Here is a 17,678-nt window from a genome sequence, read left to right on the forward strand (position 1 = left end):
ATACTTTGAAGTCCCATCTAAAATCTCATCTTCTACAAGAAGCTTTTCTGACTCCTTAATCATAGCACCTTGTCTTTCAGATTGTCCCCAGATAATCCTGTACATATCTCCTTTGTACATAATTGTTTACTCATTTTCTCCTTTAGTCTTGGTACTTCTTGAGAATAGAGACCAATTTTTTGTTGTGGTTTTTGTTGTTGTTATTTTTTTGTTTGTTTGTTTGTTTTTTGCCTCTGTTGCCCCAGAGTTTAGCATAGTGCTTGGTACATAATAGGTGTTTAATAATTGTTCATTGACTGACATAAAAGAGAGGAACCTAGAGGTTAGGGGAGGGTAGTTAGTTGTCTTTTTTTTTTTTTTAGGAATTTGTTTTTGAAATAGAAGAGAGATATTGGATACACAAAGGGGATGGTAAGGTTAGGTGAGAGTATTTTAAAGGTGGGAAAACCTGGAAAAGTTTGTAGACAGTAGGAAAAGAGCAGTAACTAGAAGAAGTAGATTGAATATTAGGTGGGGATGGGTTGAGACCTGTGAGATGATAATTATGGGAACATTCTACAAAAAGTGAGAAGGCACGGGATTAAGGTTACAAGTAGATTTCTTAGTCTTGATAATTAGAATGACCTCTCAGAGACTGAAGTAAAAAAGGGAAGAATGAAGAATAATATAAAGGATTTTGACAAGGAAATTCACTTGAAATGGCCTATTTTTTTCTCAGCAGAATTTGAGGAAAGGTTCTTTGCAGAAAAGTTGAAATGAGGGGATGATGTAAGAGGCTTATTAGGAGAAGGTTTGTGACTACAGCCCTTGTGGGGTATGAGTTTATTTTGAAAGTATAAAAAGATTGTGGAAACCTTTGCCTCTTCTTGCATTTATATGGGGGGGGGGGAAGGGGAAGACTGTGGGCTGTCACGTGACCCTTGGGGCTAGAGAATAGGAAGTATAAGTTGAGTCTTCACTGCCTTGGAGAATAAAAAAAAGTGTTGGGTGAGAGTAGTATGAAAAGAATGATTCAATTTTTGGGTTTTGTTTGTTTGTTTATTAGTTTGGTTTTTGTTTGTTTTTACTTTCTTGTATAGGAAAGGAGAAGCTAATTTAAAATCTTATAACTAATACATATGATAGGGTAGAGCTAGAGTTTCTATGCAGAATACTCAAACTCACATCTGTTAATTTCCTACTGTGTGCAAATTAAGCATCAGGGATATACAGGCAAAACTAAGCGACACCAACAAAAATATTTACATATTTATTTGCCACAAACTGAATTATTTGTTTCAATTTATATATTTATAAGCTAGTTAGTATTTTAGTTATTTTTTTTTAATGTGGTGCCTTGGTTAAGTATTATTTATATTTAGAGGTTTTTTTGTTATTTTATTGAAGGCTATATTTTTCTTATACTCTGCCTATAAGCTTAATAGACTAGCAAGTTCTTCATTAGTATAAAGCAATAAAAACATTTTATTAAAAGAAACTTTTCATCCTTAACTAACTATACTACTTGAGAATGTAATGAAGTGAAAATCTAATTATTAGCTATATTGGCCTTTTAATGAGTTTGAACCTATGTACTGTATATGTTTCTTGCAATGACACAGTTTGAAAGTATTTAAGTATATTTCAAAGCATTAATTAAAAATAATGTAAATTGGATTATTATAAAAGAATCAGTTTTAATTAAATATTGTAAAGCAATAGATATAATAAACAGAAAGGGACATGTGAACAAAGAATTATATATATATATATATACAGTAATGAAAATAGAAAGCAATCTTATAATTAGTTGAGATAAAAGTAAGATATATGCGCTTTGAAGATTCCTTAGTAAATGGCAGAATGAGATGGCTTAGAGGTAGCTTTCTGTTTATCTCTTGCAATAAACAAGAGTCCTAAAATGCAACATACTCAGTGAAAAGATGATGACTGGAAAAGAATAAGTGAAGCAGACAGGTAGTGCAGTGTATAGAACACTGGACCTGAAATCAGGAAAACCTGAGTTCAAATTCAGCCTCAGATAACTATTAGCTGTGTGAAATGTCATACAAGTCACTTGATCTTATCTGCCTCAAGTTTCTTCAAATCTAAAATGGGAATAATAATGCCATTTCCTCTTGGGGGTTATTGTGAGAATCAAGAGATAGTCATTGTAAAGTGCTTAGCATAGGGCCTAGCACATTGTAGACATTTAATAAATGGTTGTTCCTTTCCCCCAATTGTTCCTATTCTCCATTAATATAATTACTGATTTTAAAAAATGTCTAAAGATCAACTCTAGTTGCTGATAGTGTCTTACATTCACATCCAGCTTTCCCCTGATACTCTACTAGTCACAACTACACTGGTTTTATAATTTAGGCTCTGATTTTTTTGGAGTTAACACCCTTTGTGTTGTCCCTGAGAGATGCTTCCTAAAAGTATCCTATAAGCTCCATATTTTTAATAGATTTAAATAAGTAGAGGATTATGTACAGTATATTTTGGTATTAGTAATATATCATACCAAACAATTATGACAAGCTTCAAAATATAAAATGGAGAATTTCTTATGAACACATAAAAACCATTATTATCTTTTAAAAATAATCTCTACTTTGGTCCCCATGATTAAAGAACTTAAAAATATCCAGAAATTATGATTTTATAAAATTAACTTTTTTTTTTCTTCTGTACTTCCACAGCACTGGGTAGATAAAGCAGAAAAGCAGGCACTGCTCTCAGATACCCTTGACCTTTCAGAACTCTTCCATCCAGACACATTTCTTAATGCTCTACGCCAAGAAACTGCAAGGTAAATTAAAGTTTATCTTAACTACCTCATATACCTAAGGCCAATTATATTGATTTTATTCATTATTAACTATTTTCCTTAATTGCCAAAAATAAAATTTAAATGGGTTTTAATTCTTTATTTTGTTTCCTAATACCTTACAATGAGAATACTAATTATTAAGTATTTGAATATAGAAATAACTTTAAAATAAATTTAAAATGAATTTTCTTTTAAACAAATGGTATATGAGACTTCCCAATTTTTAATTAATATTAATAGTTTGATAAAGAATTTGTAACTATTATCATATGTCCCATTTAACAAAAAGCATTAGTAAATGGAATGTTCTAATTGGAATTATTATTTTTAATTGAATTACAATATGTCATCAGAGTTGCCATGTATCATAAATGTAGTGCCAATTTTCAAAAAATGGTAATATAATGAAGTAGATTTATAATTGAAATTATACTTAATTTATTTTATTCTTCTTGTGATACTTGCAGAAAGTACTAATAAACTTGAAATGTCTGAGGTTTAACATTATGAATAGTAAAAAGAGTTTAAGAATATTATTGAAAATCTTAATTACTTGAGCTTTCTAGTTGTAATCCTAGATCCAAACAAATTTATCTATTTTTCCATGCCTTTTTTCATTGGAATACATATTTCTAATAGTTTCATATATAACATTTGACAATATTTTTATAGGGCAATGAGCTGTTCGGTGGATAGCCTTAAATTTGTAGCATCATGGAAAGGTCGACTACCAGAAGCAAAACTTCAAGTTAAGGTACTAGACAGATTATATGTTTTGTGACTGTATTTTAAACTTATATTGCAAGATTATAATAAAATCATTAGGGAAGTATAAATTTTAATATGTTGAGTTAACTGATTACTATCAGATAAATTCTGTCTTTGCTAAATCTTTATAAAAACAATTCAAGATCTATAATGAAATGCTATTCTTTTCTAGCAAAAGTCCAGAAATTATTATTAACATTGAACATGAAAAATTAGCTTCATGAGAAGGAATGTTAAACAACCTAAGCATTTGTTTGTTTGTACACTTTAAATTTTTTTGGCCATATAACAGCACAAATTTGGACTTGAATAACTGATGGATTATTTTTTAAGCCTCAAATTCCAAAGGAAAGAAAGATCCCATATTCATCAAATGTCAGCCCTTACTAAATACCATTTGTAATAAATGGTATTTATTCTATCCTATCAAATGGCAGTCTAATGCTTAAATAAATCTACTTATAGGAAAATCACTATATATAATAATTTCAAGCAGCTCAAATTATTTAAAATTTTCTTGTTTTGAGCTGTAACTCTACCTTTCTACCACTTTTCTACATAGCTTCAGTCAAATTAGCAAATCAAACAAATTTAGTTGCTGCTTCACTAGATAGTTCTTTCAGATATTTAAAAACAGTTATAAGTCAATCTTAAGAGTCCTATTCTTCAGATTAACCATTCCTAGTTACTCCCTACAGTCCTCATATGATACAATTCTTTCATCATAAAATAGAACATGATATAGTAGGAGAAGCAAATGGTTTAGAATCATAAGATGATAGGATTTAATACAAGAAAATAACCTAAGATCTCCCTTATTAATGAGGAAAGGGAGTTCAAAAAGTGTTAGATAGCTGATGTTAAATTTAAGCTGGGATTCAAATGCATGTCAGAATTCCTCTCTTCAAATCCCATTACTTTCTTAACCTCAGGAAATTCCCTTTACCTTTTGTGTTAGTGCACTTAAACGTGTTTCCTTTTCTATGTCCTCATGAACAGTTCATTTAATTATAGCTTGTAAAAATTTGCATGTGATTTAAATCAAATCATGAATCTATATATTGCAAGTTCATTGTTCTTTATTTAAATATTGGGGTATTTGCTTTTCTATAGTCTTCAGACACATTTTCTCCACACATTCTCCACATACCCAACAAAGACTACTACTATTACTTTTGCTGCTGTTGCTACTAAACCTAGCTTCTGTGTGATGAAGGGTAAGGGCAATGGCAAAGAAAAGCAGTGGCAACCAGGTCATGTGGAATAGGGAGCCTTTGTGCTCTGAGACCTCTTAAGGTAACCATAGAGACCTAACAAGAACCCTGAAATGCTGATCAATTGGGCTCTGAATGGGACACCACTTGGGTTAGCAGCCTGGCCAATGTGATGAAACTGTTCAACAAATCTTGGAAAAAGAGAGGGCAGTACAAGGATGTCTGGTGGCCCTATTTATAATTATTATGATGATCAGCTTGACACAGAGGGTAATGAAAAATCAGTGTTCCTTCATGTTCTAGCACCAGAGCAAGATAAAGTATATCAGACCAAATCACGTATTTTAGTACCTCCACCTAGTAGAAATGCTTTAGTGCAAATGATACTATATGAAAATAAATTTGAAAATAGGTCTTATGAGTTACTTGTAGGTAAAGCCTGTTGGTAAGGGGGTTATCCTGTTCTTTGTTAATGTTATTAATTGTTAATCTGTTGTTAATCTATTATTCAGTCGTACAGCAGGATTGCCAACCAAACAAGGCAATCAAAAAGAAAAAAAAAAAAAAGCTAAATATCCTGAATCTAGATTGGACAAAATAAGGGAAAGGAATGGTAAGAGAATAAGTATTTAGTAAGCAACTAACAAGGTTCCAGATATTATGTTAAATGTTTTTTATAAATTTTAAATTTAATTCTCATCCTTATTTTATAAGATATGATATTGAGGAATATTACAATATAAAAAAGGGGAAATAAAGAACTTGAGATCATTGAAAATCTTTAATTCAGACTTCAAAAATTGTATCTAACAAGAAAATGATGAAAATAGTATTCGTATCTCAAAAAAAAAATTGAAAAGGAGAGTATACTTGTAGTGGATATTCTTATATTAAACATGTTATCAAAGCATGTCATATTTACTGATCCTACAATGCCCCAAGATGCTGTTCTCATTTCTCCCTAATGTTCCATGTGGCAGATGAGCAGTTCCACGAACTTCCCAATTCTGCTCATCTCCAGTTTGATTGAAAATTTTTTGTAGTTGAGTCATTTCAGTTGTGTCTGACTTTTCATGAACCCCTTTGGGATCTTTTTGGCAAGGTTACTGGAGTTGTTTACCATTTTCTTATCCAGGTTATTTTATAAATAATTAAGACAGATTAAATATCTTGCCCAGAATCAAACAGCTAGAAAAATATCTGAAGTCAAATCTGAACTCAGGGAATCTTCCTGATTCCAGTTCCAATGCTCTATCTAATGTGTCACCTAGCTGCCTGACTAAAGACTAGAATCGTTGAAAGTCTCAAAGGGGAAAGGAGAATTTATTTAAAAACCTGGAGATAAATCAACTTATGTAATACAAAAATTAGAAGGAAAAAATGAGTAGAAAGATAATTTAAATCATTAACCTCTTAATAAATATTGCCCCTCCCCCAAAATAAAATTAAATTATACCTGATAAAACACTTAACTGAAATTCCAAGAAAGCATGAAATTGTAGCAGAATGTTTCACATTGATTTAAGAGAAAAATTAGAATCTTGAGAGTAGTTAAAAAGGAACAAATAACAGAATTTGTGACCTGAAGAACAGAAATAATGAGCAGAACTGAAGAATTTTAATCTATAATGGCAAGTGATTGAGAGAAAATCAAGTTGGAAATGGAAATATAATGGAGGATAATCTGGAAGAAGTGAAACAAAAGAGTGATAAAATTAAAAGGATACTTGATCTTTAATGAAGCAAAACACATTGATCTTGAAAAAAAAGATGCAAAGATAAGTTAAGGATTGTAGACTTCCAAGATGACCTTGATAAACAAACAACAACAACAAAACAAGAAAAATATCACCATGTTACAAGAAAAATACAAAAAAAAAAATGTCTCCACAATAACACTTTCTCTGAACAAGTATCATTCCTTTATGAACAATACCCACCCATAGAAAATAGAAAATAAGAGATCCTAGGTACAATTAACATTCAGAACAGTGGGAGAGCATGGATTGTGAAAGGAGATGAATGGAAAATGGGAAAGAAAATGATCATATAGAGGGCAAGGGATTAAAATTGGACCGCAGGAAAATTTCTACTATAGTATAATACTTCCATCATCATTATTAAATGCAAGAAGTATGAAATGAGGTGAGGAGAAGAATGCCTGAAGAAAGAATGTTACTTTTATGTAGAACAAGCAAAGTTAATAATAGAAACAAAGTACAGAATTCAGAGAAGGAGGAATAAAAAAATCTCAATTCAGACAAAAAGAATACCAGAGACACACAATGAGGAACATAAAAATCTAACTCATAATTCTAAATATGATTAGGTTAAATAGTTAACTATTTAAATAGCAATATATTTAAAAATCAAATGTGTATGGAATAAAAATGAAAAGTTGGAACAGAATTTATTATGTTTTAACTAAATCCTCAAAAGCATAGTTTGCTCTCATGCTATCAGACAAACCAAAAATGAACATTCATCATATAAACAGATAAAGAAATCATATTATGTTAAACTAAACTATAAACAACACATGATAGCAATTTTAAATGTAGATGCTCTAAATATGACATATAAATATAAAATAAAATTAACTGAGGTAGTGAAGAAATAGTAGTACAGTTATTCATAGTCTCCCAATGTAACCTACTCTACTTGGGGGTAAAAATTGTTAGAAAATTTTTTTCCTCTTTCCTTAAATCAAGCTTCTGTTTTGTTTTGTTTTGTTTTTAATATTTTACTTATTATTCCTATTTCTGCATTCCAGGGCCAAGAACAACTCATTATGGTTTTCTATGAGCCCTTCAGATATTTGATGTCAGTGATCATGTGCCTTACTATATTCTTTATTTGAAATGTCTCTAGATTCTTTCAATTGAATCTTGTATGTCATATCTTCAAGCCCCTTCATCATCCTGGTCAAAAACTTCTAGATATTTAAAACTTCTAGATTACTTTTTTGACTCCTAAAATATAATATCTACAACTGAGTTCACTAAGATCAAATCATATCTTTTATTTAAAAAACATGATCCTGAGATAGAATTACCATTAAGGAAACTAAGAGTCAGGGATGTTAAGTGATCTACCCAGAGTTGTGCCCTTACTATCAGAGGTGATTGAAACTCAGGTTTTTCCAAACTCTTGGTTCAACACTTATGTGCATTCCAAGTGTAGAATAAAACAAAAATGTTCACATTTAAGTTAGTAGAGATCAAGTTGTCAAGTTATTTAGAGTCAGCTATGAAATGAATGGATGATTTGCAGCTAATTTTTAGTGAATAAGAAGGTTGCTGTTGTTGGCACCAACAGATTTCTAAGTAAAAACAAGTGTTCTTATTAGTATATATGGTTCCTTAAAAATTGAATGATTCACAGGTAAGTCACTTGAAGTATACTGAAATAGTCATAGTTGGATGGAGTAGTTTTTCTATGATTATAAGAACAAATTCAATCTTTTAAAATTATCAACAAAGCATGTTTTTAAAAACATGCATTCATTTCCTAATATAGAGAACCATTTAGTCATTATGAAATTTGGAAAAGGAATTATTAGCATGTTTAATATATTTGACTAGTTTTAGAATAAAGACATAATCACTGACCAGAACCTATATTCCCCACCAAATCCATGTGTGATTTTGTTATTTTATGTCTGCAAATAGAAGAACCCAAGCCCATGTCTTTTTTTTTTTTTTTTTTTTTTTCCTTGATTGTATGGGCAAAGATAGACAAAGGTTCCAGGTGCTCAGAAAAAAAAGTGGAGGGAAAAGAGGAAGTTTTGTGATCACATTACTGTGATATTCAAGGAAAGACTTACTAATCTTTTAGATAATATCAGGTATTAGGTATAGGCTATATTGGCTGATTGCTGAGATTTTATAATTCTATGAGCTGTCCCTATAGTCTCATTAAATCTAAATTTCACATAAAAGTGCAATTCATTTTGACTTAAAATTCATAGATGAAGGACAATTTGGGGCACACAGCTTTTTGTTATAATGATATTATTCTGTAGTTATTTTGTTAAATTGAAATAAGTACATCTTATAAACAGAAGAATTAAAGAATAGTTAGAAGTGTGATATTGTAGGTATGCACATTGAGGTCTCTGATCCAATAATTATTTAAGTTTAATTCAAGTAGTACATTATCATAGATGTTAGGAGGCAGCCTCAATAAGTAGTCCTTTCAATAAAATTTTTCTGAGATCTATTTTCTGTAATTGTTGCCTTACAAAAGGACTAGTGCCATGTATATAAAAGAATTAATAATTAGAACAGACTTTCTCTAAATCCTTAATGTAACAAATAACTTGTTATATACATATGAGTGTAGGATATATATATATAGATGATATATACAATATAAATATATATATGTAAAATATACATACTCTTTAAACCTCAGTTTATCTTCATATATATCCTAAAGTGACAGATAAATGTTAGTATAAAGTGTGAACTTATTTATAGCACTATTCATAGTATCTTTTCTGTACATATATAGATAATTTATACTAATGTATTTATTGCTTTATACTAAATATTTAGGGGTGAGTTTACTTTCATGTAATTCCAGATAAGATTTCTAAACTTGATTTTTTTAAAAAAGAAGAATGAATAGAGTATATTTGGATTTATAAATAGGAATATTATGATATGTAATATAAATATTTTAGCATAAAAATTTTACATATAATATATATTTTTCTAGATTCAGATATATTGATCTGGAATTTGACCTGTAATTTCGTTGGTATAACTCCAAATGAGAAACTTCTACCAGTGCTGTTTGCCAGCTTCTTTGCAACTTAATGCTTTAAAGAATTGTCGCATGCAGTAAGGTAGTTAGTTCAGTGGATAGATTGTTGGACCACAAATCAGGAAGATCTGTTTGAATCTTGTCCTCAGACACGTAGTTGTATGATCCTGGGTATGTCACTTAACTTCTTTGTGTTTCAGTTTCCTCTTTTCTAAAATGGACATACTAAGAGTATTTAACTTATCGGGTTATATATATTATAATAATATGTGTAAAGTGCTATGCAAAACTTAAAATACTGCATAAACATTATTATTTTGTGGTAGTTGTGATGATGATCGTGATGAAGATGACCACTGTGATGATGGTGATGATAGATGATGAAACTTTCTCAGGGTCACACCATGAAAATATTTAAAAAGGTGTAAATTGAACCTAGTCTTCCTGGATTAGAGGCTAGCAGTTTCTCTACTATAACACACTGTGTCTCTGGCTATACATGATTAGTCTGAGTGTCCAAGACAATATTTCTAAACAACATGCCCATATTAGGCATGATTAGCAAGTGATACATCCTCCTAGTTTCACATATTAACAATCTTAACTCGAGAGTCCAATCTTATTTTGTACTTCCTGTTCCTGGTTCTCAGCTGTGATCCCTTGATAACAGGCCACTGAAAGTTCTGATATGTACCTAAAGAGCTAGCACAGGTTGACAAACTGAATTGATACATTGAAAATAGGTATGTTTTGTTACTTCTTCTCTTGTTTCATATTAAACAATCTATGTCTCCTTAATCCTTCTTTTAGTGTATACTATTTAACCCAGTAATAAGTTGCAGTTCTATATTCATTCTGTTAGATTTATTGTATTTCTTTAATTCAGGTACTCAATTACTAAATTCCTTTTCCAGTGCCTGTTAGTGGTATGGAGAAAAGTCTGAGTTTTTAAGATCTGGGACAGGGGAGTTAAGCTCTAGCAGATCCTATCAAGAATGCTTTAAATATGAGCTTGGTGATAGGACTATTAATTGTGGTCTAAGTAGAAACCTAGCACAGTTTGAAGAGGCTCCAGCCTAGCCATAGTGGTTTTTAAAGACAATGTACTTTTTTTATATGTTTTATATATAGCAATTCTGTATCCACAGTGATGAATTGACAAATTCTTGAACTATCGAAGTACTTCACCTTAAAATGAGGAATATTTTGAGACAAATGTAACACCTTTATACAAGTTCTGATGATAACTTATTTAAAGGTGTATCTTTGTCATTTTAAAGTTGTATTGTTGAATTTGAGAAAAAATGAGATTAATTTATTTGAATATCTTGACAGCTTTCCTAAATAAAATATTCCTAGTGTATGTGCTCTTGGAGGATGCTTTATTTCTCATTTAAAATTTAAATGGCATTCACATTGCTTTGATGCTATGTAAATCAAAGTCCATGTTTTCATTTCATGAAGATAGTAATGAAATCACACTTGTTCCAATTTTTTTTCTCCCATTCATAGTGCATAAATTATACATCCTTTATGGTACTAGAACTGAAAGAATTGCTAAGGATTTTTTATTACTTAATAATTTGCTTCTTAATCCTTTGTATTGAAAGTATGAATATATAAACATAACCCCCTGAAGAAACCAAATAAGGATATTTAGTACAAAGACAACGTATTCTCACATAACAGAACACATGTTCTTGCTTATATAGCAGACTGCTATGCTGTCAGTTGTATTTTACCATATTAAAGTGATTTATATGTTTTTTCTAAGCTATAGAAGCATAATGTGTTGCTTTTAAGATTCCATAACCACTAGATCACAGATTTAGAGCTTGAATCCTTAGGAAAGGAATAATACAAAAAATGTTTTCCTTATCGGGGGAACAAAAAATGATATTGTTGGGAAATGTTTTTTTAATAGCATGGATAAGATGATACTATCACGACATAATTATGATGAATGAACATTTACCTGGAAGAAAGGCATTCTCTTGTTTATTTTGTGGTACTATTGAATTTATGGATGCTGGGAGAGTCCTTGTCTAAACCTTGTGAAAAAAGGGAACAATTTCTCTTCAAAGGCCTCTAGAGAGTCAGAAATTTGCTGTTATTCTTCCAATAGGGACCCAAAACAGTTTGTATTTGGCTGATAGGAAATGGTTTTGCAGAACAAGTCTTGGTATCAACACTAGCACCAAGATAGGCTGCACGAAAGATGGCAGTGATCTTTACTTAGCTACTGTACTACAGATAACTTTGATTTGTCTTACAAAATCAGTGGCCATGTCAGAGACTGTGTCATCACCTGTCCTATGGCTCTGGTATTCCTGTGATGCTCCTGCTCCTCATCATTAGCTTAGCATACCAAGTCATTGAAATCTGGAACTCTGTACTTCCAAAGGACAGATGCAAAGCCAGGAATTTCTGAGCTTACTTCTCTTTTACATGGGGAACACAGGGGAGTTAATATGTTTTCTTTTTTGCTATTTCTTTCCTTCCTTTTTTTTTTTTTTAAATTTTGTTGTTCCCCTCTTCTTCCTTTGTTTTTGTATTTCTTTTCCAGTACTGCCTATGCCAGCCACATTGCATCCCCAAGATTAGGGACATTCAATAATGGCTCCTTTCTCTTCAACAATCTGAATTCTGATTTCATTATCAATTGAAACTTCCCTTTCTTTAGTTATCTAATTGTTTCTCACTCAGTTGCCAAATCTAATGATCTTTTCTTAATCCTAATTCTTGTTTATTTTTCTGTTATTATTTGACAACACTGATCATACCCTTTTCCTGAATGTTCTCTTCTCTCTAGATTTTCATGATAATGTTCATTTTCATTTCTTTCTTGTATATATCCTACCAACTCTTTTCAGATACTTTTGTCTTTTTTATCCGTATCACACCCATAATCTAGATTTTGAACTAGAATTCAGAAGTCCTGTGGACTATTTTAGGTGTAAGAGAACGGTAGCCTATAATAGTGTTAGAGATGGATTTGCAAGAAACCCAGTATATTCTAGTATATACAGGTATGGAATGTGGTTTCTGTAAAGCCAGAAGAGTCCAATAAACATCTAAGCTTCATTTTTAGATTATGGAAAGGCAAGTATTGGGAACTTCTTTGGTTCTTTCCCATTTACTATGTGCCCATAAAACGTGACTGAAATCAATGGAGAGATCATGAATTTTCTTAGGCTTGATTTTCCCATAATTTATCCCTCATAGTATGCCACTATTTCTTCTTGGGACTCAGAAACTTTGGTCTCATTAAGTTAAATTAACATTATATCATCAGTGTATGCCCTTTTCCATTCTGTTTTCTAAACTATAGCAGATTCTGAGAAGTCATAGAAAGTTAAATAGTCCTGCAGAATAATTGTCTTTTTATGCCTTTAGGTGATGATGAAGCCACATTAACATAGTTCAAGTCCAATAAGTTACATCAATGCTGATAAATCATTATTGGCCCTTGAGAGTTTCCTTGTCTTAAAAAAAAAGGCTTTTATTATGCTTTGTTTTTACCTTGCCTAGATGTTCTCCTATATCTTCCTTCCTCTCAGGAGCCATCTGTTATAATAAAGAATTATTTTTAAAAACAAAGAAAAAATGCAGCGTAATTGATCAATACATCAAAAAAAAATCTGAAAATTTTATATAAATCTGAAAATTATATGTGTGTGTGTGTGTGTGTGTGTGTATATGCATGTATTATTCCACAACTGTGGGGCAACCCCCAAGAAGAGTTATTCTCTCATAGCTTTTCTTTGCATCCAAGTTAGTTCTTTATAATTTTATAATATTCATTTTCAATTATTTTATAGTTCTTTCCATTTATATTGCTCTAGTGATTTGCACATACTGTTTTCCTGATTACTTCATTTTACTTTATTTGTTTTTCTATATTCATGATGTTCATCATTTCTTATAACACATTAATATTCCCTTACATTTATATATTACAATTTGTTTAGACATTTCCCTGTCAGTGAGCATCTACTTGTCTTCTCCTTCTTTTCAATCACATTCAAAAGAGAAAAAAATGCTTCTAAACTATTTTGTGGTATATAGAATCTCTCTTTTTGTCTGATTTTCTTGGGGTATATGGCTAGGAGTGAAATCCCTGGGACAAAGAGTAGAGACACTTTACCTACTTTATTAAAAGTATAATCCCCAATTTCTTTCCAGAATAGATGTACTAATTCACAATCATATCAACAAAGTATTGGTGTACCTTTCTTTAAACATCACCCCCTCCAATTATTATTCTCACCTTTAGTTATCATTGCCATTTTCTGACTTGATGTGAAACCTCAGGTTTCTTTTGATTTTCATTTCTCTTCTTATTAGTGATTTGGAGCATGCTTTCATATCCTTGTTAATAGTCTTCAGTTCTTTTAAGAGCTATTACAGATTTTGACCACTTTTCTATTGGGATTGCTTGACTTTTAGGGAAACAATTAGCTTAATCTTTATAACAGGATGGGACAACCCATATAGATATTGATCCTATCCCACTACTAAGTTATAATGTCAGAATCATATCCTCATGTCTTTGAGATGATTTGCCTCCCTAAATATTTAGCTACCTTGACATGTGAGTACAAAAGAATATTTCTACAATATTATGCTTAGGGAGAAATTTTTCTAGAATTTATAGAAATAATATTTATTTCAACTTCCTTTTTAAGTCCTGTAATACAAGATTAATAAGGCTGGTTCCAGGACCCAGCCTCTACCTTGAGGACAATTGGTTTATTGCTTGCTGAATGAATGTAAACAATGAATGAAAACATCTTGCTGAAGCCCAAAATGGGATCTTAATAGCAAATATTCACATTGGATTAAAAACTAAGATGAACAACTCTTAATCCACTTTACATTTTGATCAGACTTTTAACTAAGCAAAGATGAAGAGAGAGAGAGGAGAGAGAGAGAAGGAGAGAGAGAGAGAGAGAGAGAGAAGAGGAAGGGAGAGAAAGAGACAGAGACAGAAAGAGATAAAAGAGATGGAGACAGAGGAGACAGAGAGAGAATAAGAAACACCAGAACTGAGAAGTATACATCCCATTCATTAAAGGTAAAAGTACAGAAAGACATTCAATAAAATACAGTTAGGAATTTCTGAAAATTGACCAGAGAGCAAATAAAAAGTAAAGATTGAATTGGTTGAATCTATTTAGATTTATTTAGGTGCCCTGGTTCATTAGGTTATACTTTCCAAAAGTGGACTGCATTAAACTTATGGCCAGATTGAGAGCTCTCCACAAGAAAACCACCGGACACCTATAGAAAGAAGTAGTCTAAATTCACTGTTTAAAAGCCATATTGCCCCTAAACTATCCCTAGACTTCCTGATCTTAAATGATTGAATTTAGCTTCCATTATTCCAGTTACAAAATTCTATGATTTCATGTATTAGTTAAAAGCAGGCTACAGTTAAGCAGGGATATATTTATATGTGTGTGTGTGTGTGTATACATATATATATACACACATACATATATGTATAGGTAATATATTATGTAAATATATAATATATAGCCATATATATGCACATACATACACATATATATATATACTTATACAAACATATGTACCTTATTATAGCATTATTGATATGGCTTATATAATGTAGATTTCTCTTTTGAATTATTTCTAACTTTGACTTTGAGATTACTACCTTTCTTTTCTAATGAATTATACTACCGATTATTGTTATTTTATTGGTGTATATTTTTTGTTTCCTATCCCTGCTAACTCTTCTTTTCTTCTGTTAGCCTTTTACATAACCTCCCTTCAACTCAAGGAAAATACATTATATATATAAAATATGTATTTTCCCTCTTTAATCCTTCCCCATGTGAGTAGGGTTTCAGATCTATCAACTATTCTTCCTTTTTTAATTCCTTGGTGTCAGTTCTTGCTTTTATACCTCATTCATATAACATAATTACTGTGTTTTACCTTTTCCTACATGGTTTTACTTTTAAAAAACACAACTCTATCCAAATCTTTATTTTGAACCACCCTATTTCTAACAACAATCTTAGACTATAATATGGTTTATTTATATTTCCATGTATAAAACATAAACAATTTGTCCTTAATTAAGTCCCTTGAAATTTAGTCTTTAATGTTGACTTTTATATTTGAATTTTCTCTTAAGTTCAGGTTTGTTTGCAAAAAAATCCTGAAAATCTGACAATTTATTTTTTCTTGATATGCTTTTATTCCCATTTACAATTATGTTTAATTTTTTTTCAATATATTTTCAGTGTCAACCCTAGTTCTTTGGCTGTTTGATATATGAATTGCTGTCTTTTAACATAGCCATTGCCAAGTCTTGTATAATTCTAATTAAGTTTCCATTGTATTTGAATTATTTCATGTTGTTCATAATGTCTTCTGACATTCCTGGGGGTTTCAGAATTTAGCTGTGATGCTTCCGCAGGATTTCCTCATTGAATCTCTTTTAGTTGGTGATCAGTGGATTTTTCTATTTCTACTTTTCCCTCTTGTTCTGACACTTCGGGGCAATTTTCTTTAATTATTTCTTGTATCATTATTTCAAGATTCTCTTTTTGATTATAGTTTTTGGGTAGTCCAATTATTATTATTTTTTTCTTTTTGATGTTTTGCAGATCTGTTGTTTTTCTTTAGAGAACCCATATTATTTTCTATTTTTTTCATTCTTTATATTTCGTTTTATTATTTCTTAGTCTCTTTTAACTTCACTGTCCTTTCCTTGCCCAATTCTAGTTTTCAGAAGTAATTTTCTTCCTTTAAGATTATGGATCTCTTTCTTTACATAGTCTTCTTGTTTTTCATGAATTGTTCTTATTTTTGTTTTTGTTTTGCCTCAATCTCTCTTATTTGATTTTTAAAGTCTTTAAAAAAAATTCTTCTATGACTTCTTTTTGAGCAGAAGAATGATCCTTTGATATTACTCTTTAGGGTAGGAGAAGCTTTTTTATTTCAGTATCTTCCTCTGAAGGTGAACCCCAGTTTTTCCTAATCTTGTAATAACTTTTTGTGGTTGGGTTCTTGCTCCTTTGCCTGTTCATTTTTATTTGCTGTTTGTTTTGTTCTCTTATAAATGTAATTACCTCTAATCCTGGGGTGTGGGGGATGGTACCTCTGGCCTCAGTTCTTCCTTCAGTTCTTTCCTCTAGCCTGGAACCCCAAACCTAGAACTTTACTCTCCTGTTAAGTGCCCACAATGGGCAAAGTCCCTGTCCCACTGCTGCTGCACTCACTGGGCGTGTACTGGCAGCAGCATACTTGAGGTTCCCTCAAGCTCCCTAGACTCAGATGCCAGATTTCCCTCACTATTGGGGTGATAAAAATTCCTATGGCTGGAACTGCCTCCTTCCCCCCCAACCCAACTGATAACAGGGCTTGCTATTTGCTCTTTCAGTGGAATTGGCCTAGAATTGTTTACACTTCACACTAGTTAAATTTCCATCCTGGGCTCTTGCTTTGGTCCTGCTCTGGTTGTCCCACAATTCTGCCCCAAGTTTTATTTGTTTTTACTGTTCTTCATTTATTCTGAGGTGAAATTTTATTTTATTTGTAGTGAAAATCTGGAGAGATTGTGGTTTTGTGACCTTCTGACTCTTTTCAGAATCTCCTCCATAAGTAATTATTAAAATATAGTTATTGTCATAGATAAATTGGCATTGTCCTTCATGAAGATATTTTATAGTTCAGATCAGTCTAACAATTATTAGTCACTTACTAGGTACTAGCAGGAGGAGACGAGGTGGCTCAGTACTAGGTCTGGAGTCAGGAAGACTGAGTTCAAATCTAGCCTCTGATTCTTATTAGCTATGTATTAGCTGGGGGAGTCATTGAATGTGTGTTTGCTTTAAAATAATAGAGAAGGAAATGGTAAACCACTTCAGCATCTTTGCCAGTATAAAACTCATAGACAGTATGGTTCATGGGATCACAGACTTGAGCGAATAAATGAACAGATGCAGAACACTGAGTTAACTACTTTTTAAAAAATCAGTAAAATATACTGTTAATTAAGCAAAGTTAGAATAAGAAATTATAAAATATATTTAGAAGTGGACACTCACAAGCAGAAGGGAAGATGTAATTAAGGA

At 31.4% G+C, this 17,678-nt stretch overlaps 1 protein-coding gene across 2 annotated transcripts in view; it reads left to right on the forward strand.

Moving 5' to 3' along the window:
- The window catches only part of DYNC2H1 (dynein cytoplasmic 2 heavy chain 1), a 377,984-nt gene that overhangs the window by 335,526 nt on the left and 24,780 nt on the right, over positions 1 to 17,678 (forward strand). For both annotated transcript variants that reach the window (XM_051986889.1, XM_051986890.1), the window contains 2 exons: positions 2,685 to 2,794; positions 3,488 to 3,569. In XM_051986889.1, coding sequence (XP_051842849.1) covers positions 2,685 to 2,794; positions 3,488 to 3,569 — 192 coding nt within the window. The remainder of the gene's footprint in view (positions 1 to 2,684; positions 2,795 to 3,487; positions 3,570 to 17,678) is intronic.

This window comes from Antechinus flavipes, chromosome 3, assembly GCF_016432865.1.
Source record: "Antechinus flavipes isolate AdamAnt ecotype Samford, QLD, Australia chromosome 3, AdamAnt_v2, whole genome shotgun sequence".
Lineage (NCBI taxonomy): Eukaryota > Metazoa > Chordata > Mammalia > Dasyuromorphia > Dasyuridae > Antechinus > Antechinus flavipes.